The 24924-nt window shown below is 39.2% G+C and overlaps 2 protein-coding genes across 2 annotated transcripts; one reads left to right on the top strand and one right to left on the bottom strand.

Annotated features, from left to right (window-relative positions):
* Nucleotides 1-15: 15 nt before the first annotated feature.
* Nucleotides 16-9406, bottom strand: POLR1C (RNA polymerase I and III subunit C). Its single transcript, XM_007438277.4, has 9 exons — nt 9269-9406; nt 8674-8745; nt 7944-8051; nt 7219-7351; nt 6991-7107; nt 6445-6594; nt 4365-4514; nt 3664-3780; nt 16-1709 (listed from the first exon to the last, which is right to left on the bottom strand). Exons 1-9 carry the CDS (start codon nt 9335-9337, stop codon nt 1591-1593), a joined length of 1035 nt encoding a protein of 344 aa, XP_007438339.1. The 5' UTR covers nt 9338-9406; the 3' UTR covers nt 16-1590.
* Nucleotides 9407-9591: 185 nt separating this feature from the next.
* YIPF3 (Yip1 domain family member 3) lies at nt 9592-21905 on the top strand. Its single transcript, XM_007438274.4, has 9 exons — nt 9592-10015; nt 14161-14361; nt 14990-15096; nt 15909-15954; nt 16741-16833; nt 17070-17201; nt 19121-19234; nt 20040-20163; nt 21444-21905. The coding sequence occupies exons 1-9, from the start codon at nt 9920-9922 to the stop codon at nt 21557-21559; spliced, it is 1029 nt and encodes a 342-aa protein (XP_007438336.1). The 5' UTR covers nt 9592-9919; the 3' UTR covers nt 21560-21905.
* The last annotated feature ends 3019 nt before the right edge of the window (nt 21906-24924 follow it).

The following is a 24924-nucleotide window of genomic DNA, read 5'->3' as shown; positions in this document are numbered from 1 at the left end:
TTCTTTCCATGCCTTCTTTGAACATCACCACCACCACTGTTGCTCTCTGGGTCAAACACTGCAAAATGAGAATTTCAGCTAACTGCATACTTAATGCAAGGTATACTACCCTGACTGAAGCACTCTTCTTCAACACATTAAAGCAGCTGCATCCTTTGGAAGGCTCAGTCAACTACTTCAAAAGATGGATCTGATTGTGCATGCACAAATATTTTCACTGAGACCATCAGCAAACTTTACACAGGTGTAAGTGAGCAGAGACTTCAAAGCAGCGGTACAAAGCTTGCAGCTGCTTTAATGCTTCAAGAAGTACTTTGCTTGTGCTTTGTGAAGCAGCTTTTCTGTGAATGCTTACCTTGCCTTATTGAATATAGTCAAAGACATCAATTTAAATTTGGGGTAAAAATTATGCATTGTTGTCAAAGTTGGGCAACTCCAGTTTTTCGAGAGCTGGCTAGCAGGGCTGTTCAACAGGTTAAAAATAAATTTTCTGATGACAAAATAGCGCAAGGAACTAGAGCAATCAGCGTCCTGTGCCTTCTACTTTTTCCATAATGTTAGATGCTACAAGAGGCTATATGCTTAGCTCACATACCTGAAGCACTTATACATAACAATATTCATATATCAAGGGAAAAATGCCTGTTTCTTACAGCTTAATTTTTCTTATTTAACAATTTTATCAACAGGCATTTTCTCTCCTGTTTCAATTTAGAAATTCTCTTTCAATGAATGATGGATTAAACAGAGGAAAAATATTCAGGTTTTGCCAGAAGCTGGCTGAAACTTACTTCTTGAACTCTGAAAACAGTTGGAATCCCAAGAAAATACTTAGGGTACGAGGAATATTCAAAATGTCTCTCCCTACTTTGAAGAGAGAAATGTGTCCCAGTAACTAAAAACTAACCTTTTAAAATGAATGTACTGAAAGAACATTATCAATAAATATTTTAGACCAGCATATAAATGTATAAACATACTAAATAATGCTAGTTAACAGGATTTAAATTCCCGCTGGAATCAAGTGTTTTCATGGATATTGAAGCAGAGAACGGTGCAGCAGCTCAGGCACAGACAAACACTGAGTTGGTATTTTTTGCTGACTGGTAGGAATGATGGGCATCAGAATAACAACTGTGTGCTAGATCTTGAAACTGAGTCAACAGTACACCGTACCAGATCAGTGAAAAGGTACTATGCAATAGGTGATCCACTACGCAGAGGTAGGACTTCCACAACACTGTGATAGTCTTTAATGGAAACTAAGAGCAGCACAGGCAGTTGCGCAGTTCATTCTAGCAATCTCCATGTGCGCATGCTTGCAAAACGTTATCAAAGGATGACATTTATCCACCACCATCAGACTACAAATGGTACACAGGGCACTGCATTATACTTCTGAATTTCAGTTTTGTCTAAGATGTGTAACTAACAATAGCACAATGCAGCAACTACTATTATTCTCTGACATCTCTTGGAAAGGTAGTCATATTCTTACAGACTGATACAATCTTGATTGAAATTATTCCTCTTCAGGCATAGAGATTTTGATAATGGTATTTCCCTACAAGAGTCTTTGTGTTCCTAAGCTTATTTCTTCTGGATGGATTTTAGCTCCTCTAAGAAGCGCTGGCATTTTCCCATTAGTACCTTGATTGCTTCGCTCACCAGCACATCTGGAGGCAAGATGCCTGTTGATTCTACAGAGACTGGAGGGGAAAAAAAGGCTCCTATCAGGTCTCAGTCTGAACTATCATAAACCATAAGCACAAGGCATCTTTCACTTAAGGAGCAGAGATACCTTACTGTTAAACAATACAATTCATACTAGGCACCAAAATATAGTGGCGCTTAAAAGTTTGTGAACCCTTTTGAATTTTCAATATTTCTGCATAAATGTGACCTAAAAGGTGATCTGTTCTCCACACAAGTCCTAAAACTAGATAAAGAGAACCCAATTAAATAAATGAGTCAAAAACATACTTTTTATTTATTGAGGAAAATGATCCAAAGCTACATATTTGTGTGTGGCAAAACAAGTTGAGCCTCTAAGATTATTGGTTCATTTGAAGGAGAAATTAGAGTCAGATGTTTCAATCAGTGGGACGATAATAAGGTGTGAGTGTGGGAAGTCCTATCTTATTTAAAGAACAGAATTCCAGGTACTCACTATCAAAGCCTTATCTTCACAACACAATATGTGGAAGTGTGTCATGGCTCAAGCAAAGGAGATTTCTGAGGACCTCTGAAAAACAGCTGTTGATGCTCACCAGGCTGGAAAAAGTTACAAAACTATTTCCCAAGAGTTTGGACTCTACTGGTCCACTACTGTCAGGCAGATTGTGTAGATTATGTACAAATGGAGGCAATTCAACACCATTATTAACCTCCTCAGGAGTGGTTGACCAACCAAGATCACACCAACAGCAAGGAGTGTAATACTCCAGGAGGTCTCAAAGAAGCCCAGGGTAATGTCTAAGGAACTGAAGGCCTCTCTTGCATTGGCAAATGTGTGTTCATGAGACCACCATCAGGAAAACACTGAACAACAATGGTGTGCATGGCACGGTTGCAAGGAGAAAGCCACTACCCTGCAAGAAGAACATTGCTGTCTATCTACAGTTGCAAAAGATCACATGCATAAGCTAGAAGGCTATTGGAAGAATGTTCTGTGGATGGGTGACACCAAAATAGAACTTTCTGGCTTGAATGAAAAGCGTTATGTTTGGCAAAAGGCAAACATTGCACTCCAGCATAAGAACCTTATCCCATTTGTGAAACGTGGTGGTAGCAGTATCATGGTTTGTGCCTGCTTTGCTGCCTCTGGACCAGGATGTTTTACTATCATTGATAGAACTATGAATTCTGAATTGTACCAGCAAATTCTACAGGAAAATGTTAGGGTATCTGTTCATGAACTGAAACTCAAGAGAAAGTGGGTCATGTAGCAAGGCAATGACCAAAACACACAAGTGGCACGACCAAAAAATGGTTCAAGCAGAAGAAAGTTAATGTTTTGCAATGGCCAAATCAAAGTCCTGGTCTTAATCCTACAGAAATGTGGAAGGCAGTTCATGCAAGGAAGCCCACCAACAACCCTGAGTTGAAGCTGTTCTGTAAGGAGGAACGGGCTAACATTCCTCCAAGATGGATGGAATTGAGAGTTATTGGAAACATTTAGTTGCAGTTATTGCTGCCCAAGGGGGGCATACTAGTTACTGAAAGCAAAGATTCACCTACTTTTGCCACAGACAAATATGTGGCTTTAGATCATTTTCCTCAATAAAGAAATGAACAAGTATAATGTTTTTGATTTATTTAATTGGGTTCTCTATCTAGTTTTAGGACTTGTGTGGAAAACAGATCATGTTTTAGGTCACTAGTGGCACAATTTGGGGTTTTGTTTTTTTTTAAAGATTAGAAATGAGACCCCTTTGATTCCCAGGGGCCTCTGACTCCAGTCTTCCCTTCAAAAAAAAAAAAGGGGGGTGAAACATTCAGCCCATTCTGATGTCAAAACCCTTCTGCTAATTATTACCTCCAGCCCTCCACCAACTGGTCAGAAAGGGAGTTATGCCTCCTGATCCAAGGAAAAATGGCTATCCCTGTTACACAATCCAACATTATAAAGATCAATAACAGAAGAACATGAAAATTACTCACAAATGTAATGATCTCGCACCCGAGCCAAATGTACAAGGTTTTTCAAGTCGTCATGACGAAAAATTTCTCTACTGAATGTATCTAATCGAGCATTAGCTACTCTTGCTACTTTCTTCCCTAGAAAAAAAGAACCAGTATTTAAATTCCAAAAGAGTTATTAACAAGTCTTCACTGAACCTTTTCTACTACTGCTGGATTGTTTTCTCATCTCTGCTTCAACCCAAATACAAAACATAGATTCCAAATAACATCTTGTCCAGCTAAGGAGCTGATTAATAGATTGGTACCCTGGACAAAAGAAACCTGCAGTCCAATCCTATGTAGGTTTCTTCAGATACCCCTCAATTAACTCAACAGCTTTTCTCCTAAGAGTTGTAATCAGCCTTCACTTTTCAGAACCCAGCATCAGGCAGTCACTTGATTTTTTGACAGCCAGGGGGAAAATAACCTGAATCCCTGCATAGCAAATAGAAAAAAGGGGAAGAAGGAATCCAGCCATAGATCCAAGTTTGCCATTTCTGTAACACAGCCCCCAAAGAGCTGGTTGGAGGAGGTTATAAATCAAAAATCAGACCATGAGGAAGGTGAACATACATTTAACCAAACTGAGAGTACAAAGTTCTGTCATAAACCTTTTTTTTTTGGTCAATAAAACAGAGTGTGTGATTTTCTACAATTTAAAGAATGAAGAGACAAATTACCTTTGATTTCTTCAATCTCAATAACTCCAGAAGAAAAACACTTTTTCAGCCGCTCAGCTGCTTCCCCTTCAACAGGTTGCAATAAAGTAATTTCTGGCAACAGACGGTAACTGGCTGTGGCTACTGGAGAAAATTTGGCATGGTCTTTACCTAAAGGAGTGATTTTTAAAAAGCAAATGAATGCAATCAAACATAAACAGGATGAAGTGGAGGCAGAGAGAGAAAGCTGGAAGCAAACAGGGTTTGTTCTGCACATCTGTCCAACCCTCTAGATAATAAAAACCAGTTGTACTCTTCCAAATAGGCCATTAATCCTTCATAACATTTATCAGTAATGCTGGTATCACAAAGAAGTTGAGCACAGGCAGAATGCATATGGCAGGGATTTTCAAGCTTATGGCCTGCAGATGGCAGTGGTCCACAGAGGTCTAACACAGCCTTCCCACTAATTCAGAACCCTATTCACTTCAGCCCTTGCCTCCCAACCTTTACCACCAAATTGCTGCTTCACAAAAATGTATCAGTGACTGAAAACCTATTCACTGAAGCACACAAGTGGTAATACAAATAGCAAAGTGAGTAGTACAATTCACATTATTGACAATGGCAAACAGGTCTCAAGTACAGATATCAACTATGAGTCCATGTGTGCTGTGCTAAACGGAGATGGGATCTCTCAAGCAACTCAAAAAGTGCAAACAGTAAACATTCATTTTTTATTTAGCAAGTTTATATGTAAAATGGGATCTCACTGGGGTGGAGATCCACTCAGCCCTGCCCTAGGACTCCAGAGATTTTTATCAAAGAACATTCTTGAACAGCACATTCATGCTGAGCACTGTTGCTGTTACGGCATGGCATGCAAGACATAAAATAATTGAAATTGTACATAAATACTTAATGTCGGATAACATTTTTGAACACAATTTCATTTAAAAAAAACCCTTTAAAATTAAGGGGATGGGAGGGCATATTCAAATGCAACTATAAACTACCTTACTTGCCAAAAAAAATTGAACTCACACACTCTTCCATCTTTAAGATGAAAATACAGGGGAGGAAATATCTGTTTAACTGGATGGATTGCACAATTTCCAAACATTTATTTAGTGGTCCAGGATTGCTGAAAGTTTAAGAAACCCTGACATATGGCTTAAATCTATATGTATACCCTTTAAGGGAACTGAGTAATAGTTTATTGGAAAGTCTGCTACTTAGAATTCAGAACAGATATATTTTGAAATCTGTCTAAAACCAATTTTTGCTTTTTCTAATATCAGACCAGAGGGACACAGCTTTCAATCACCTCCTTCCCAGAGTCTTATATAAGCTATTTCAGAGTGGCCAAACTATGAGTACACAGTCTTTTGAGTCACTCTTGCATGATCACCTGTTTTTTATGTAGGAACATGCTGTTCAGAAAGTCTTTATCTGTTTGTTTTTCTCACCTCATCAGCATTAAGTGGAGGGTGTCCACCCTCTATGGCAAAATGAGCTGAAATATTAACTAAGTGATCCAAGCGCTAGTCATTGTTAATTAAGACACCAGGGAAGATGTAAAACATGACCCCTTAACCTGGGGGAAAAAAGCTTATTACTTAGCAGGCACATTCCAGGACAGGAATGGGCAGGACTTTGCATTTGAAGTTCTGAATGGATAGCAGGAGGGAAAAAGTAAAACCTAAGTCCCAGAATATTTTTCTTGGCTGACAAAGTAAATATTACCACTGTGAAGCAGACCATTATTTCAGATTCACCCCAGACAACATATTATTTAAAAAAAAAACCCTAGCCAGACTTTATCTAACCCAAAACTCAAATACACCCTTTACAATATAGAGATAGGAATTACAAAGCATTGTGGACCACTTATAATTCTATCCCATCAACAAAAAAACAACATATCAAACAACCAGAATAATCCAAGAGGCAAATTAAAAATGCCCTACGCTCTCTACAAAGGACCCTATCACTGAGACCTGGCATCTATTGAGAAAATACCAGCCACATGTACAAAGTAAGCATTTCCCCCCCAAAAAATGAAATTGCCAAATTTATCTCAGAACACTAGCTGTCTCACCAATGCCCTTTACACAGTGCATAAGTACATCAATCTCTTGGCCAGGACGTAACTGAGCAATGAGGATATCATCATGGACAGGTCGGAAATTTGCATTCATGTTGTCTGCTTGAGATCCTAGCGGTACCCACTCCATGTGTTTGCTGTAAACTATAAGAAGAAAATAGTATTTTAAAAAAAAAATTCTAAAAATTATTTTAAAAATTTCTAATTTCTAAAAAGTTGGGCTTACAACTACACAGACATAACCTACTCTGACATTATTCATTCAGTTATTTGCTAAGCCTTATATGCTGCTCCAATCCAACAGGATATCTCTTCAATCAACAAGGAACAGCAAACAGTGATATTCAAAATGGGGAATGGGGGAGGCAAAACCATGAAAAAATTAATTTTGCAAAGTAGAACACAGGGGTCTTTATTCCAATGTTAAAGAAGGGGAAAGATTTAGTGGACTGAGAGGGCTTGAATATGGGGATATGTCAAGATAATACTTGTATTAGGACAGAACAGTAGTCATTGTTCACCTGAAAGCAAGAATTTTACCTTTATGGTTGATGTAGAGCTCATTAGGATCAGATGATTCCCTAGCTGCCTGAGGATTCCTGCTGCATTTTATTTTCAACTGAAACTGCAGTGTGTTAATTTCATCACATTCGTCTTCTGAAAAAGGCAAGGAAGAACAGAGTAAAGCAGATGCACACACATTCTTTTAAGTTCTACTCAACAGTAGCCAGCTTCAGTCCTTGACAAATGCCTCCAACACTATCTTACCTTCACTCTTGTACTCAAAGAGACGAGGATCTGCACAAATAGGGATCAGCCCCAAACGGTGAGCCAGAATTTCATCCTGTACAATGGAGGTGTTGTTGTATACAAAGACTTTCTCTACAGCCATAGTTGGCACCTAGACAACAGACAATTTGTCAAAGTCCTGGTCTTCAGTTTCCGTTCTATTAATTTCTGAATTCTGATGGTCTAACACATTTATCTTAACAAGTCCATTAAGTCTTAACAAGAGAGAAATTTTAAAAAGGCTTTGTAGACTCCCCAATGTTCTTGCATTAATTTTTCACAAATCATTAATTATACCTTTTTTATTTCTGAAAAATTAGTTCAAGCTCCAGTAGGATGAACAGGCCATTTTAACAATATACCTACTATGCACATGTAATATAGTATAGCACTGAGCTTGCCATTTTGGACAACAACTTTCTAAATTTCAGTGATGCCTAATTTATAGTAATACCTGCTCTTTTTCTATAACACAAAAGTATTTTAAACGGCTACAAGGTTTACTGTTTAATAACCGCCTCAATTTTTTTAAAAAAATGCTTCTGAAGACTTTGTATTGCAATTTCTCTTTCACAACTCAATTGTCTTTGACAATCCTTCTCAATGCAAATGTTGTGATACTTTTGAGGACATATGCAAATGCATTATAATACCGCTGTTACTATGCTGGCCTTACTTTTTTTCTGTGGAAAAGAAATCAATACCTCAGCAAGCAAGATCCTTCGGAAAGCATTAGCAATGGCTGCATCAATCCCCACCATGTCAAATTCCAAAGTGCTTTCATCCATATGGATCATATCTACTTTGAAATTCTGTGGAAACAAAGGAAGTTTCAAAACAGGCATCTATAGGTGTCCTACTTTTGTAAAAAAAAAAAAAAAAACCCTTTGCTGACAAATAGTAAGATGCGACAAACATTTTCATAACCAGAGTCTGTTCAAACAGTATCATTCTCCAAATCGATCCCTGCTAAGCACACTGAACAAAAAACATTGGCCGTGCTAGCTGTAGTTAATAAAGTATGATCCAACACATCTGGAGGTTACCAGATTGAGAAAGATCTCTTACCATACAATTAATGTTTACGCCATTATAAAATCCATTTGAATATTCAGGTATTTTAGTCTACAAATATTTATTTATTCAATTCACATCCTTCCCAGTCTTTCCAATCAGATGAGCACAGAAAATGGCTTGAGCGCATCTTTCATAAGCAGCAACAAACTGAACCAAGTTCTCCACCATACAAGCAGCATCTACATTTAAAAATGCACTACAGCTTGAACCAAACTACAGGCAAGCTAATAGGATCCAGAAACACAATGTTGTGCATCCCAATTTGTTGTTATCAAGAAAATTTAGAAACACCACAGGTCCAAGGAAACGCAACTGTTGACTTCAAGTTGCCTAACAGAAAGAATTACTTTTTCTCACCTTTTCAAATCTTTGCTTATCCCAAGCATCATTGTATCCTGAATAATTCCCAGGAAAATCTGTTGTGTGGACCTAGAGAGGAAAAAAACATCGTATAACTCTGACAGAAAATGCAGATTCTGCCGGGTTCAATCCCTCAACAGAAAGAGTTTGGAAAGGCACCCATTTGAAATCCTGAACAGCTGCCAATCTGCGTTGTGTGTATGTATTCAATAAACCAATGGCCTGATTCCGCATACGGCAGTTTTCCAAATTTAAAAACAAGATAACTAGTAAAAAAAATCACTTTACAGAATTATCTGGACCACTGGTGGAGTTCGTGCATACATCTGAGCATATTCAAGCAGCAACTGCACTTGTCTAGGGAAACTGTCAAATAACAGTTAAATATCCCCGACAAAATTTGCAACTCCCTTCGTCTGTATCACGGCAGTGTCCGAAGTAACGCTTCTTCATTCATTCAGCTGCACTAGATTTATATTGTTTATGTAACTCGTTTCCTCTCCAGGAAACTCCCACTCAAATCATTAACAAGACCTACTTCGTGGCCAGACAACGCTACCCCTCCATCGCTCCCGCCCTTTCTTTCGCTTACATTGCGAACACCGAACTCGCCCAGAACCACGCGGTTCCGCATCTCCTCCACGCTCCCGGGAGCTGCCATTCTTCAGCAAACGTGCTACGGTACAGCGGGAGAGACCACCAAGCCCAATGCGCAGGCGCAATGTTTTGCCGTCGAGCAGGAAGGAAAGCTTCGAGTCTCACGTGATATTCGAGTTCCGGTTGTTCGGATCTTCCCAAAGAACGGAAGTTGGTTGCGGTATGCCGCCATATTATGTGTGGCGCTTTCTAAGCTACAATTTTTGTGTCGGCGTGCTTTAGAGCTACGTATAAAGATTACATTTTGAGTGTGTATAAGACGTCTTGGACGTCTCCTGCTTTTCTGTTTGTCCGTCATTATCCATCCCTTCATGCGCTTCTGCTTCGTCTGGTCTGCCTGGAACAACCAAGATGGCACCGCAGTCAGGCCGGCTCCTAAGAAACCTCGCGAGAACGTCTGAGCCTCCACGTCCCCCGTGCGGCTCCGTAACCCCCCAGCGGGATTGCCTTGGCTTTGCTACATCCGGGCTCCTTTCGTGTCGCCTTCGGTCGGGCCCCGGTAGCCCGGCTCTTCCGTTAGCGAGGCGGGGAAGAGCGAGCGAGCGCAGCCGGGGGCGTTTGCGCCTCCGCAGCCGCTGCTGAGGAAATGTCCGGCCCCGGGGCAGCCGCGGGCGCCGGGGGAACGAGGAGCGGGGCTGCGACAGCGACCGCGGAGTGGGGAGCCTTCGAGGACAACATGCAGGTAGTGCGGGTCGGGCAGGCGCTTTCCCGTCTCCCCGCTCTCGGGATCCAGTTGTCGAATTCGAATTAGGCTCCCCTTCCCCGGACTCGCCGTTGCTCCGTTCCTAGGTTGCTTTGGGAATGTGCCTGTTTCCTTTGCGGGCCGGGGGGTAAAGTGACTGACACTTCGGGCATGTCCCTTGGAGCTCGGTCAGTGTGTTGCGAGGGAGTCCCTAAAGAGAGTGGCTGCATATTGTGCGAACGAGCAAAAATCGTGGACGGTGTCACAGCAGAGTAAGTGTCTGCAAGGGAAAGGTCCCAAAGGCGGTTTGCGCGAAGAAGAGGCTGCAAGCCAAGAGGCTGGATTCCAGTATCCGATCCGCCAAGCTGCTGCTTAGCTTTGACAAGCGCCTTGCGTAAGCTTAGTTCCTGGTTTCCAGGTGGAATTGGACAGCTATGCAGATGAAAAGATATCCCCAACATTATGTTTAAGCTTGTACTTGGATGAGATTGTATTGATCTAATGAAAGGCGGCGATCCACATTCCATTGTTGCTGCTCTTTGGGTGCCGTTTGTTTGCCAAACGTCCTGAATGTTTGGCAGCCTTCAGAGGGAAAACCCCAACCTGCTTGTTGACGTCCTTTCTGACAAACCAACCAGGCTCTGTAAGCAGTCTTGTCGTACATTTCTGTTGCCTATGCTATAATCATAGCTGTACAAGACTCAAAAATTTACCCATAATGCTGAATGCATTGGAGCAGTGTTTCTTAAAGTGTGATTCCAGGACCCCTAGGGGTCAATGAAATCAAAATTACTTGCCAGATCTTGAAGATATTTGCAAAAATTTAAAACAATGTTACTCTTCTCATTATTATTATTTGTTAAAAAATAGGGGGTTTTATGAAAAATATTTATGTTAATATCTAATGAGTTTAATATTATTTTTACATGATTCAATAAATAAATGTTCTACAAATGTGTCAGTTTTAATTTTTAATAGGTAAATATTGATAAATATAACCCATACAGACAAAAGCTCTTTTGGGGTCCTCCATAATTTTTAGAAGTGGGAAGAGATCCTGAAAGCAAAAAGTTTTAAGAAATGCTGCATTAGAGAATAAAGTGTGGCACACAGCTGGGTATGGAAGTGTGGAAGCAAGGAAGGTTTGCAAGGATAGAAATGTATGAAGTGTTAAGACAGTAAATGGCATTGGTGTAAACTAAATTTAGTTTTTTTTTTTTCTTACCTTGCCTCTTAAATCTTTGGTTACTATTTCTTACTCCTTTTCTGCATTTTGCATAAGTTTGCTTATTTACAGTCTTTTTTATCCAGTTGCTCCCTATGTCTCCAATAGCATGCACCCTGTTATAGAAAGCATTTAGTATTCAGTGGGTATGTTATCAGTTCAGTTAAATACAGATGAATCTGTTTAACAGACTGTCCACTTGACTATATAAAGCAACAGTTTTAATTATAGTTCCCCCAAAGCATATGAATGTCATTAATGTTTATTCTGTGTTCCATTTTAATTTAGTAGTAAATATATTGCGCAGCACCCTTTGCTAACAGTGTAGTAACCTGCCTCAGTGTTGTGATAGAGACCTGAAGAGTAGGCAAGTGGGAAGAGTAGTATCTTTAAGCCAAGATAGTTTATGACATAAATACAGTACAAGTAGTCCTTGCTTAATGACCATTCGTTCAGCAACCATTCAAAATTACGAGGGCGCTGAAAGAAGGGTAGCTACAACTGGTCTCAAAGTTAATGGCCATTGCAGCACCTCCACAGTCATGTGATCAGAATTCAGGCACTTGGCAGCCTGTCCGCATTTACAACCACAGCGCGTGCTTCAACTCCCCCCACCCGACTCTCTCCCCCGATCTCTGCCATTTTGGCTGCCCTGCACTCCATCATCCCCACCGCGCTGCACTCCATCCTGCAGCCACACCACTCTGCACTTTGCCGCCCCTGCTGCCCCTAGCTGACCTTTGCTGCTGCTGAATCGCGCCCGGCTTTAGTGATGCCTTGTGCCCTTCACCCGTTGCCCCCAGCTGACTTTCGTCACATTCTTCCTCCTGCTGCTGACGAGATGTGCCCAGCCGAGGACCGCAAAGGACCTGCTGCTGCCTTGGCCAGGCACACCTCGTCAGCAGCAGCAGGAACAAGATGGTAAAGGTCACCTGGGGGTGGTGTGGGGGCGGCAGGTAGGCACTGGTGGTAGAGTGCAGGGCAGCCAAAAGGGCAGAGATGGAGAGATAGGCGGGTGGGGGGAATTGAAGCAGAGGCAAGCATGGCAGAGCGGCAGAGCCTCGTCTGCCAAAGGGAGCTCACCGGGCCCTGTGGGGAGGAGGCAGCGGGATGGAGCCGGCAGTTCGCACAGGGCAAGAGAAGCGTGAGGTCCTCACCTAACAACCGCAATCAGAACTGCCATCACTAAGCTGTTCAGTCACACAATGTTTCACCTAACAATCGCTTCGCTTAGTGATGGAAATTCCTGTCCCAATTAGGGTTGCTAAGTGAGGACTGTAGCACAATTTTAAAAATAGAAATTGGTTATACGGCATTGCTGGTGATTGCTGTTTTTAAACTTAAGTAAAAACAAGCATATATCCAAATATATCTGTACAACTTAGAAGAGGAAGTATGATTTTTCTGGGCTTCAGTGTCTTCTCCTGAATGATTTCATAGAATGAGTTGAAATGAAAACCTGTGGGTTTTATGTTTACTTTCTTATGACATGATGGAATTTTAAGCATAATAAACTATTCCTGTTAGATTCCAGTTTGCTGTTAACGAGACTGCCATTACACTGTGCTGTCAAAATAAAAGCAGTGCATTCTTTTAAAAGGGAAGATATTAAAACTTTTCTGAGTAGAACAGTAGTAACATTTTTCATTTTATTGTTGATTTTGCAAATGGAGCATTTTACCCACAAACCAATTTAGCAGGTTTTCTTCCAGCTTAAGATAAATATTCTGCCTAAAGATTTCTGTCCGGCATATAGGTAACCACATTTGGGCTGCAGAAATCTGGGCAGCTGCTAGATAGCAGCAAAAAGTTAGCATTTTCTGTATCTCTTTGCTGGCATCTAGTAATTATCTGGATATTTGCAGCCCAGATATGGTAACCCTTTCAACTGCCTCTTTTTTTTTTTTCCTTTTCAGTATCACAGGTCTATTTTTCTGTCTTGTGATTTTACATCTCATTGCTCAGGACATTATATTTCCATTGTGTGATTTCAGTTAAACATAAAAACAGGAAAAGACTGAACACATAAAGGATATTTTTAAGGAGTACAAAGATGAAGGTCCTAAAGCCTAGGAAAACAGAAAGACCCTTGTTTTATCTGAAAAAAGTGTCAAAAGTGGGGATCATGCAAAGGATCTCAAATATATGTGACACCTGAAAAAGGCTTTTCTCTAGTCCCTGTTGAGGGTGCCCAGATAAGAATTTATGTGGGTTACCTTTCAGGTAGGTGGAACTGAGAATTCCTTCAATATCTAATGACCAGGCCATCACAGAGACTTAAAAATAAGCACAGTACTTTGAATTTAGCTCAGAAACAGACCAGACCTGACCTAATAAAATTCAATAGCAATGATAAGATCCCATCCCAAGTAGTGGGCTCACAGCTGTGTTCCACACCACCTGCTGTTTCTAAGCCAGGCCCTTGTACTATGTGGTCTGGTTCAGAGGTTTCCAGAGCTCGATAACTGTAGCAGTGTTGGCTCTTATCTTCAGGCTGTTTCATTTTTATATTGAAATGGTTTCCAATGCTACTTAGTGTTCTTGAAAAGAGCACCTAACTTTTATTAATACTTACTCTTGCATCTATACATGGAGCTTTTCTTCACAAACTCCAGTAGTAGCCTCTAATTATTTCTAGACATTAAGTTTATTCAGTATGTATGGGAGAATATACCAAATAGAGACAAATAAGGTTTTTCCTACTCTTTGAATAGTGATTATTAGCTACATAAATAAATATAAAATCCCAGACTGGGAGGAATGCTTACTCTAATTTTTTTAGCATTCTGGGCCTTTTGCTGGTGGATATGACCTAGTAAGATCCCATTTCTTTGAGCCTTCTTTTTGGTGTTGATCCATAGTTTTTGTTAAGAGAGGATGCACCTGTCTTTAACTACTTGTGTATTTTTGCATTACTCAGGGTGGTGGCTCTGCTGTAATTGACATGGAAAACATGGATGACACCTCTGGCTCTAGCTTTGAAGACATGGGTGAAATGCACCAACGCATGAAGGAAGAGGAGGAAGTGGATGCAGAAGCTGCTGCTGCAGATGAAGAAGATGGAGAGTTTTTGGGAATGAAAGGTTTCAAGGGGCAGTTGAGTCGGCAGGTAGCTGATCAGGTAAATGGAGATCCTATTGGTTTACTGGTGCTCCTCTGATTTGATGAGGTTTTTGCTCAGGAGACTCCTGTTTCCAGTATGCTTCTGATTCTAGTCCTCAAGGGGACAATGTTCTGATCCTTCTTCCATAGTACAGTGCTGATCTTCTGTTTATGCCTGTCTTTCTTAGATAAGCAGTATATGGTTTATATAGAGTTTGGGCCAGCTTCTTTACCACTCAAAGTCTTTCATTAGATAAAAATAATATATTTTTGATATTATGCAAACTGTACCATTGTGATTTATAAGTTAGTGTGTTGTTTGAATCTAGCCATTCGGCTTAGGCAGTAAATCATGTTTAATCAAAAACTGGTTTAGCACTGTGTTAACCAAGTCACATAGTCAATACTTACTATTGGGTTTATGAAAAAAAATTACTCAAATTGGTTTTACTTCCTTATAGTCTCAGAAGTAAATTTAACCAAGCAATAGCATCTCTCTCTATACGTATGACCCTGTACCAAGTAATTCTGCTTTGATATGGTGGACTAGGAATGTTCTTGATCTGCTGGTGTTTTTTTTTTAAGTTCTCTAATTCTGCAAAATGAGAAAGCAGAGCTTGTTTTATAAATCTCTTCCCTTTTTTAAGATGTGGCAGGCTGGAAAGAGACAAGCCTCAAAAGCCTTCAATCTCTATGCTAATATTGATATCCTCAGGCCTTATTTTGATGTTGAGCCAAACCAAGTTCGGAACAGGTAAGCAAGCTTGACAGATCATTCCTTTCAACTTGCCTTGTCTATCAGTGCCATTCATAGAGGGGCTCCTTATAATAGCAACATTTTAATTATGTTAACAGCAGAGCTGCCATTCATGATTGAAAGCAGTTAGCTACCACTGTTACAGTTTTCTGCTAATGAAAAAAAGCCATTCAGTTCCATAAATAATGTTCAGGCTTGGAAACAACTACTACTCTGGTTTTGTTTTTGTTTTTGTCTTCAGTTGCAAGTCTTTTTCAAGTCTTGCAAGTGGGTGGGTATTCAAGATACTCTTAGCTCTACTTTCCTTTTTCAGAGAGTTTTCAAAAAGCAGAAGATGAAAGAATGGTAGGCAAAACAACTATAGACTATTAATTTTATCGGATTAATTTGATTTAGCACTTCTATCCAGTAAATGTAGATCCAAAGTTCTAATAATTTGTCCGTACTATATTGATGGCTAAAAGCCAGAAACTCCCTTTCTGGGTCCCATACCTTCTATGACTATTGTGTTGATCATAGGAAAACAGCAAGAAACGCAACCCTGGCAATCAGTTATGCCTTTCTCTTCTTTTCCTTGCCTCACCCTAAGGCTTAGTGTTGACACAGTCATGGCTGTGTGAAGATTATAGATGGAGACATGATTCTGCTTCTGTTATATCAGTTCTGGCATTTTTTCATTCATAACCTACTTTATTTGCTAGGGAAACTGACAGATGATGTTTAAATGGGATGGTTGTCTAAGAAATCAGATGCTTTGTTCGTTTCCTTATAGCTATTAATACTCTCCTGTATAATCTGTTTTAATTCAGATTGCTGGAATCCATGATACCTGTCAGGATGATCAATTTCCCCCAGGTGAGCTTGATATTAATGTTTTAGAGCTGGAAGTGTCTAAATGGAGCTTCTTAACCTGCTGTGAGCCACCCAGAGTCACTTAGATGAGATGGGCGGCCATACGAATTGAAATCATCATCATCATCATCACATTATCATATTATGGAGCTATATTCTGCTTCATTTTTTTCTTCAGCTATAAAATTAGTGTGATAGAGTGCTATCTATCTTATGTTTCACCATGAGTACCCCCCCGCCTATTTTCTAGTTGATGAACTGCTTGAATAGAAGAGAGTAGACAGTGAATGCTAAACAGTGGTGACCATATTCAGAATGAAATGGACCAGTACTTACGTTGCTCCCTTGTCTCAATACTATATTGTCACATCTCTTCCATAGTTTATATTTAGGAAGTAGCCCTTCAGTACAGTGGGCACCAAGATTTGTCAGACCATTCAGACTTAATAGTCCTGACAGATAAGTGCCTAGGGCATCATTATTGATTATAGAAACTGAATTTCAAGTTCATAAACTCAAAATATGAAATTGAACTCTTCATCTAGAACCGTATACCATGGGTTTTCATACTACATCAAGTCAGTTCAACACTAACAGAATCATTTGCTGGAAAAGGTCATAGAATAATTTGCTGTTTATAAAAATAGTGTAATTGTTCTCCCTTAATAGTTCTGTTACTTTTGCAAATATTTAACAAAATATGATTGAGATTTTGAACATAATTTTAATCAATTGACACAATAGGTTTCTTTGAACACTGATAAATGGCTACCATATATTATTTTACAGAAGATAGCTGGTGAGCTTTATGGTCCTCTCATGCTAGTCTTTACGCTGGTGGCTATCTTGTTGCATGGAATGAAGACATCAGATACTATCATTGTAAGTAGGGAGAAATTGCTTTCCTGTCTGGTTAGTGGCCAGTTCTATGTATCTTGTGAACTTCCTTGTAGTTGCAGTTGTAGAAGCATTGTTGATGGAGAAAGATTCGTTTGGAGTGCAATTAATGCCTACTGCAGATCTCACTACATGGAATATCTATGGGAAGTATTATTTGATAGCTGCATTTTCATTTTTCCAAGGATGCCTTTCTGATAATTCACTTGCTCTTTCTGCAGAGGGAAGGTACGTTGATGGGTACAGCAATTGGCACTTGCTTTGGTTACTGGATAGGTGTCTCCTCCTTCATATATTTCTTGGCATACCTGTGTAATTCTCAGATCACCATGGTCCAGATGTTGTCACTCTTGGTAAGTAAAAGTCAGCTTTGTACTAAGGACTGGCCTGTTGGAATCTAGAGCAGTTTTTCCCAATCTAGAGTAATCTCAAAGCAATATAGTTAATGTTGAATTAGGTACAGCTGGTTAAGGGTATTGCTGTGAGCTTCCACCTTGAATAAATTGAGGGTTTTGTATCTGCACCAGGTTTAGATGAACAAATTTCTGTTAATCCTAGAGCCAGTAATGCAGTCTTTATATTTCACAGAGCCTACCACACAAATTGAATGTTCCTGGTATCCATTTTGGGTTGGTTTATTATTGTTTTTGTTTTTATAACTTTATACTTTTGTATCCTGCCCAAAATCTTTTTATTAAGGCAATCTATAAACATGTAAAATAAATTAATATTATACGTTGGTGATAGAACCCCTAGAACAATTCATAATCCTGTAGTACTGTCATCTACAATGTGAACTTACATCTAAGTTCTCTAATAGAGACAAAGATTCTGGTTAACCAAACAACACCCCAAATAGTTTATTGTGTCATGTCTTCATGGTATACATTTAGCTAATATTCACTGTCTTTGTTAGACTCAGTCATTCCAAAACATCGGATTTCTTTTCCTTCAGCCATACTGCTCTAGAGTTCTCTCTCTGTTTTGGTTCATTGTTGTGCTGTGTGACCTTCGTTTGTTTCAAGCTTCAACTCACAGAAAGAAACCCTGGCATTCTCCTTTAGAATTTGCAGATACAATCTATAATCCATTATTCTCACAATGATTATGAGCCATCTGAGCTCTGAGACCTCAAGGTAGCCCCAAGCCATAATATTGTTATTCTTTTGTGAGAATGCTTTGTTTGATTTTCTCCCAATATAGTTGTCTCATTAATGTCAACAGATCCATTTTTGTCTCATCTGTCAATAGAACATTTTTCCAGTTGCTTGCTGGATCATCCAGGTACTCTCTGACAAACTTGAAACAGGCAGCAATATGCCTTCTGAGATCAGTGGTTTTCTCCTTGGTTTCCTCCCATTCTTGCTCAGTGTTCTCCTTCTGGGGGATTCATGACACTGTTATAAGACAATGCAGAAATAACCTACACATCTTTTGCTGTTACCCTGGAATTCTTTGTGAGTTCCTAGACAATTGGAGTGATTTTTTTTTGTTGGGTGACCATTTCTGGGAACAGTAACATGGTGGTACTGTACACTATTTTGTACATTACCCTCCTGTCCTTGGATTGATGGAGGTAAGTCTTTGGCAGTGGCTCTGTAGCCCTTTCACATGAGCAACAACAACCCTTGTTATGAGGTCCACTGAATTCTCTTTCGATAAGGACATTTCACTTCATCATGCCTATGCTATGAAGAGCTGATTCCAATGGTGGCAACCAATGTCTGTATGTTTTTTACAGGGGAGGTCCCTCCTACGTACATTTGATTGTCATATCATTGATTGGAACATCTGATTCAACTTATCCCCTTCAGAGAGCTGATTCATATATTTTTTCCAGCGAAGACAGTAAATGTTGGCACAGTGTGTTCAATAAAGATGTTATACAGTAAATTGTTTGGGATGTTGTTTGTTTAAGCAAATATATTTCTTAATAGTGAAGTTTTGATTGCAGTGTTGCAGAATTATAAATAGTTCTAATGGGTTCACAAACTTTCATCACTGTAGGTCATAAAAATGGAGGCAGATGATGGTAAAGTTAAATAATTTTGATTAACTTCTAAACAATTAATTTATTTCCATTGGTCTGTGTGATTATTGTTCAGTTGGCTGTAACAACCAGGCATTATTCTGATAATCTGCAGATCGCTGATAAGCAGCTATTGGATTTTTCACGGATCAGGAAGACAACAGTACGAGTGCTGTTATTTCTGTCTGAGAATTTTCCCTGCCTTCATGCTCTTATTAACTATGCTTTCTTCCTTCTTTTTAGGGCTATGGACTTTTTGGGCACTGTATCACCCTCTTTGTCACCTACAATATCCATCTTCACTCCCTTTTTTATATTTTCTGGGTGGGGATTGGTGGTCTCTCCACACTACGAATGGTGAGTAATAGGCGTCATCGGGAGGCTCTGTGCGAGTCCTAGAAGTTATTCTAAAAGTAAATGAGAAAATTAGTACCAGAATTTGGTTGTTTTTCATTTTTTCCCTCCTGCTCATTTTCTTTTGGTTTTTAAGAGATAATATGCAACCAGTCTAGGTAAAAGAAACTTATTTTAAGTCTTGCTGTGTTTTGCAGGAATGGGAAAACTGGGTTGGTCTACCTACCCACTCCCTGTGCCACTGAACAATAGTTCACAGGACTCTTAACCAACAGGGCCAGCTATGAGAAATTTAAACCTGAAATATAGAATTATTTTGGCCATTAAAAATAAGAGAGCAGTTTTGAAACCAAGGATCCGCAGTTTGCATCATAACTTATGAGAATATGTCATGAAAAATCTTGGCTCTTTTCTGGTGATACACTAATGGGGTGTGAGGTAACACAGATTTTGAAATTGTGGTAGATGAATTAATGAAAATTCTAATCCTGTATGTAGCAGCTGTAAACAAGGTCAAATTCTAAGCTAAGGTATTAAAACTAAAGCTCTAATTTAATAATGTTCCATATATAATTCTGCATACTGTGTAAAGTTGAGAATACTATATTTTGTTCCAGTCACCAAATCTCTAAAGGGATATTGTAAGGCTACAAAAGGTGTAGAAAAAGGCAAATGAAATTATTTTGAACCTAAAACAGCTTCCTTTTCAGGAAAAATCCTAGAAATTTATATTTCTCTTGTCCCCGTGCTGCTTAGATTTTATATCTGGAGATTGTAAGCCATGAGATCTGATTTCTGTCTTTCCTAGGTTGCTGTGCTGGTGTCACGCACAGTGGGACATACCCAGCGACTCATCTTGTGTGGAGCACTTGCTACTCTGCACATGCTCTTCCTTCTTTATCTGCACTTTGCTTATCATAAGGTTGTGGAAGGTAAGAGAAAAAATTAAAGCTACTGGTTTTTAGTTTTGGAAGAACAGCCCACTGTTTCTGACCTTGTAGGACTAAGCCTTCAAGCTTAAGGCCGATCTTTGAGAAAAATCTTCAGCAATTCTCCATACATTCAACCCAGTGATTTGGTTTTGTATGATGACCCCATTCCCATTTGGGCAATTTCACACGTATTGGCTTTTTTCACATCTCTGACTTTCATATAGGAAAGATGTGTTGGTAGGCATATGCAAAACCTATTGTTCCAGAATGGAACCTTCCAGAGAACTCTTTAATGTCCTACATCTCCTGGGGACCAGCAGATCTGGCCATTTTTAAAACTGGTCATCATCTGAGCCTAAAGCCATGTCTGGAATATCGTGAGCAGGTTCTAGTTTGATAGGTTCACTTCTGGAAAATACTAGGTTCCCCTGAAATAAACCAGGTCAGTATATGAGAGAAAGCAACTACTCCAGAGTATTCCAGAATATTCCATCCCCAGAACAGTAAGCTTTATGCATCCCTAAACTTTTGTCACAAGTGTGACCCCAAACATATATTTTAAGAAATAATTCATATCAGTAAAATGAGTTCAACAGTGGAACCAATTGTCTGCAGAAGTTGTGGGTTCATCAGATGTGTTCAAACAGAGGCTAGACAACCATCTGCCAGGAATCCTTTCATTTATATTATTCTATGGAAAAAGGGGTTGGATGACCTAAATCCAACTCAGTCATTCTCTGACACTGCAGCCCTTATTTCCATAGTATGCATGCATGCATTCATTCATTCAAGTGAGGCAGATTTTGACTTAAAAAGAAGCATTAGCATAAAAGTTGATTAGAGAGGAGCCTGCTTTGCCTTTCGCTGTACCTAAACTGTCAGCTTCTTGCACTGCTGATATTTACAAAAGAAGTAAATCCTATCTTCATAATTTTCATAATAACGATGTCACAGCGATCCACTGTCACGTGATCACAATTTCCAACATGCCCTGCTGGCTTCCCAGAAGCAGAGTCAATGGGGAAACCAGCAGGAAATTGGAAGTCTCAATCACATGAGGTCCTTACTTAACAACAGCAACTGGGACTGCTGGAATTGCCAGAATCACTTAGCGACAGCAATTTTGGTCCCAATTGCCATCGTAAGCCAAGGACTACCTGTATGCATGTAGAAGTTAATGCTGAGACACAAAAGAATGAAGTAATATGAAATTAAATATGAGTGTTGTTATAATACAGCCTAGTATTTAGTACTGATATTGTTGATTTTCTTACTTTCAGGCATCCTGGACACATTGGAAAGACCCAACATTCCTCCCTTTCAGAGAGTTGCCAGAGACATTCCAGCCATTTCTTCTGCTGTAATGAATATAACAACCAAAGCGGTTGCTGCATAGACATAGCCTTACAGACTGGTTTGCTCTCCCTGTCATACATTTTACTGCTGGTACCAGAATAAAGGGACAAAGTAACAGCAGTAGTAATTGGCTTCTCTGCAGATTTTCTTTTTGGAAGTGAAGTCAGAAGACTCCAAGGACATTTCAGAAAAGCTGCCTCTGTCCAACTTTGGCCAAAATGGACTGGATAGAGCCTTCCCAATGGGCCCTGTATATTTAACTGGGATTGAATAAGTCACCATTTTCCTCCATATACTCTTTGTGCTTGCTCTTGTCTTTTTAAACTATGTGTATCTTCTTCTTTGTCAAGGGAAGAATTAAATTAAATGGATATTGGTTCTCAGCAGTCTCTTTTGTTGGACCTTCATCATAAATTGAGAGCAGGTACATCACTTCTTTTCCTGTCTGTAAGATGATTCCTCCCACATAAGCAACATTTGGCTTTGGTTGATAGTGTTAAGACAGTAAACATCACCTTCCATTCTTCCTACTTACACAAGTGTTTCTCATGTTTAAGTGCCCTCAATCATTTTCTGAATCCAACAATTAGTTGCATCCTGCATACAGAGTCTTTTATGTCAAGACTGGTATTCTTTGGTTAGTTTAATAATTTCTCAGTGTGTGATAGTCTAGCATTTAATGAAGGCCTCATTTAGAAGAGTGAAATCATTCTTTCTTGAGCAATTGATTAAAGTCATGCATTTGTATTTATAGCAAGTTTTAGCTCACTCTCTTAAGTCCCCATTATGGTATAGTTTTTAAAAGCAAGTTTAATCTTTAGCTAATTGTCAGCAATTATTTTTGCTATTAGATGTCTCCCTATTATGTCCATTTCCACAACTTTGCTGCTGGATGCTTCCCTGGAGGCAACATGTGTTCCCAGTCTACTATTTAATCAAGAGCGCTAGAAAAATAACTTTGACTTTATTTAACAAGAACAGTACTGTACAGGATTCTGGTTTTTAGAAATAGTACACGCAAAATATAGCTCCTATCACTTGACTATGCTATTTGTTTTCATTTCTGTTTTTCCAGTCTTTTGGAAGAATTACTGCAGTTCATAAGATGCAACTACTGTATCCTACAAAAACCTTTAGCCAATAAGAGAGGAGCATTAGTTGAAATTTTTAATAATTTTGCAGGCATAGAGTAATTATTTATTGAAACTAAAGTTAAAACATAGTCTGAGATTTGGTACTGTCATATTTTGTCATAACTTCAGAACAGGTAGAATTGGTGAAGACTAGATAAATGCCTAGTCTAGTCATGGTGAAGAGAACATTTCATAGTGACTGTATCTAGATTGGATGGACATGGTACCAACCATGGGGGTGGGGAGGCAATGCAGCCATTAAGCTTAAGTGGATTCCCTCCCTCTGCAAGGATCTATATTGGTGTTGGTGCTTTCTAACTTATTTACAAATAGTGATGAAGTAGCCAACTTTGCTGCAAAAACACGCTATTTCAGGAAATTATAGAGAAAGTAGAGCTCCAAAATGATATCTCAAATGCAGTATATGAGGCAGGGAATACCCATCTCAAGTGTGTTCCATATTACCCACTGACAGCCAAAATTGCCATGTGGAGTGATGCAAACCTGTGCAGGTGATTGCACATGTCATGAGGTGTGCAGAAGTTGTAATGCTGAATTTAGTATCAGCCTTGCACTTCTACCCTTAGCTAGTTTGTGTTGAAAAGTATACTTTGTTGCACCAAAGACAATGTACAGTTACATCCCTTTTCCAAAAAGATAGATGTCTTAGTATTTTGCAGCAAGAAAAACCCCACCAACAACCAAAGAGATTGTTGGCATTTAAGACTAGCCAACCTTGTTATATCATAAGCTTTTGCAGATCAGTCTTTTTCATAAATTAATTAAATATCTGTGAATGAGATAAGTATATCCACTTGTAGAAACACAGTAAGTTACACTGCAAGCAAATTTACAAATTCTATTAAGATATTTTCAGATATCAACTACCACTTATAATTTATTATACAACTGGTACATGCTACCTACTGGCGTATTTCTCTAGGACACACACTGATCATTTACTGCCTTTCCACACTAAGTTTTATAGATTCACAGCAGTGATTCTGGACCCTGCCCTTCCCCTCCAGTTCAGCTCCTTACACTCTACACAAGCTAAGGAGCTTCCAGGACGACAATATGAACAGTGGTCAGTAGCAAGGGGATGGAAGAAAGGAGAAGAGACGGAAACAGGAATTGGGAAACAATATGTAAAACAATTTGTGGCTTCCGATTACAGAGTGGTCTTTAGCTTCTAACCATTTCTATTTCAGCAGCAACAATTTCCTTGCTTTTATTCAATTCTTCCGCTACTAGAACAAGAGTGAGTTGATAAACTTTTTAACAGCCCAAAGAGGTTTACATCCCAAGGCTAAATAGCCCTTAGATAGCAGGAGTGTAAAAAAGAGTAAAAGATCTTTTAGTTGTCTTTCAGTAAATAATAAATACCTCTTAATGGCACTGGTCAAACCACTAGAGGCTTAGTGCCTTTTAAACTAAGGCACTAGAGTCCCTGTGCCAATATTGTTCTATCCACCAACAATAAATATGGTCAGTGATTTATTTTAGGGTAGTAAACCAGTTTGAAAAGAAATATTTTCCCTTGCTAAGTGCAAATAGCTGAACACAAGGTGTGAACAAGGATACTTTTATTGTGGTTTCCCAATTATTATTTTGTCCATGTCCAAGCCTCTTAAGTAATTCACAGAGGTAATTCACATGTTTGGCCATATGACTGGCTCATTTTTAGATGTTCAGCAAACCATAGGTAAACAAATTATTAGGGCTATGTACCCTTCAAAAATTATTTGGAAGAAGCCTGAAGAAAAAAGTGTCTGCTTTAATGAATAACAGAGAGAGACTATGCTTATTCAAAGTCAAAAGCACTTATTTCAAACACTTGTGGAAGCATATCCAGCCCTACAATCTATGGCATACAGTGTGGCATGAATGCAGTTATTGAATCCTTGTTTTCAGATCAAGGTTGATTGAACTATTCTCCCCAAAATTCTAATATTAAGATTAAATTAGCGCCATCCTTTCTGCTTTTCTGAAAGGCCCTCAAGACCTGGTTATACAATCAGGCCTGGGCTCCCAGGAAACCGGAGACCTGCTTAGATGGCTCCAATGTTGAGGGAGCCATTTTTATTCTCCCTTTCCCAATGGTTTGTATTTTTGTTTTTTTTATGGTATTTATTAATGTGTTTTTTAATATTTCTTCTCTTGTTTTTATCTGTCTTTTTATCTGATTGTTGTATGCCGCCCTGAGTCGCTTCAGTAAGATAGGCAGCTATATAAATTGCATAATAAACAAATAAACAAACAAACCACAATG

Source organism: Python bivittatus, unplaced genomic scaffold, assembly GCF_059951505.1.
Source record: "Python bivittatus isolate LINGU-HERP-01145 unplaced genomic scaffold, Pbiv_v1 ctg000020_np1212, whole genome shotgun sequence".
NCBI lineage: Eukaryota > Metazoa > Chordata > Lepidosauria > Squamata > Pythonidae > Python > Python bivittatus.
Note: the sequence above shows the minus strand (reverse complement) of the source record. Positions and strands in the feature narration are given on the sequence as shown.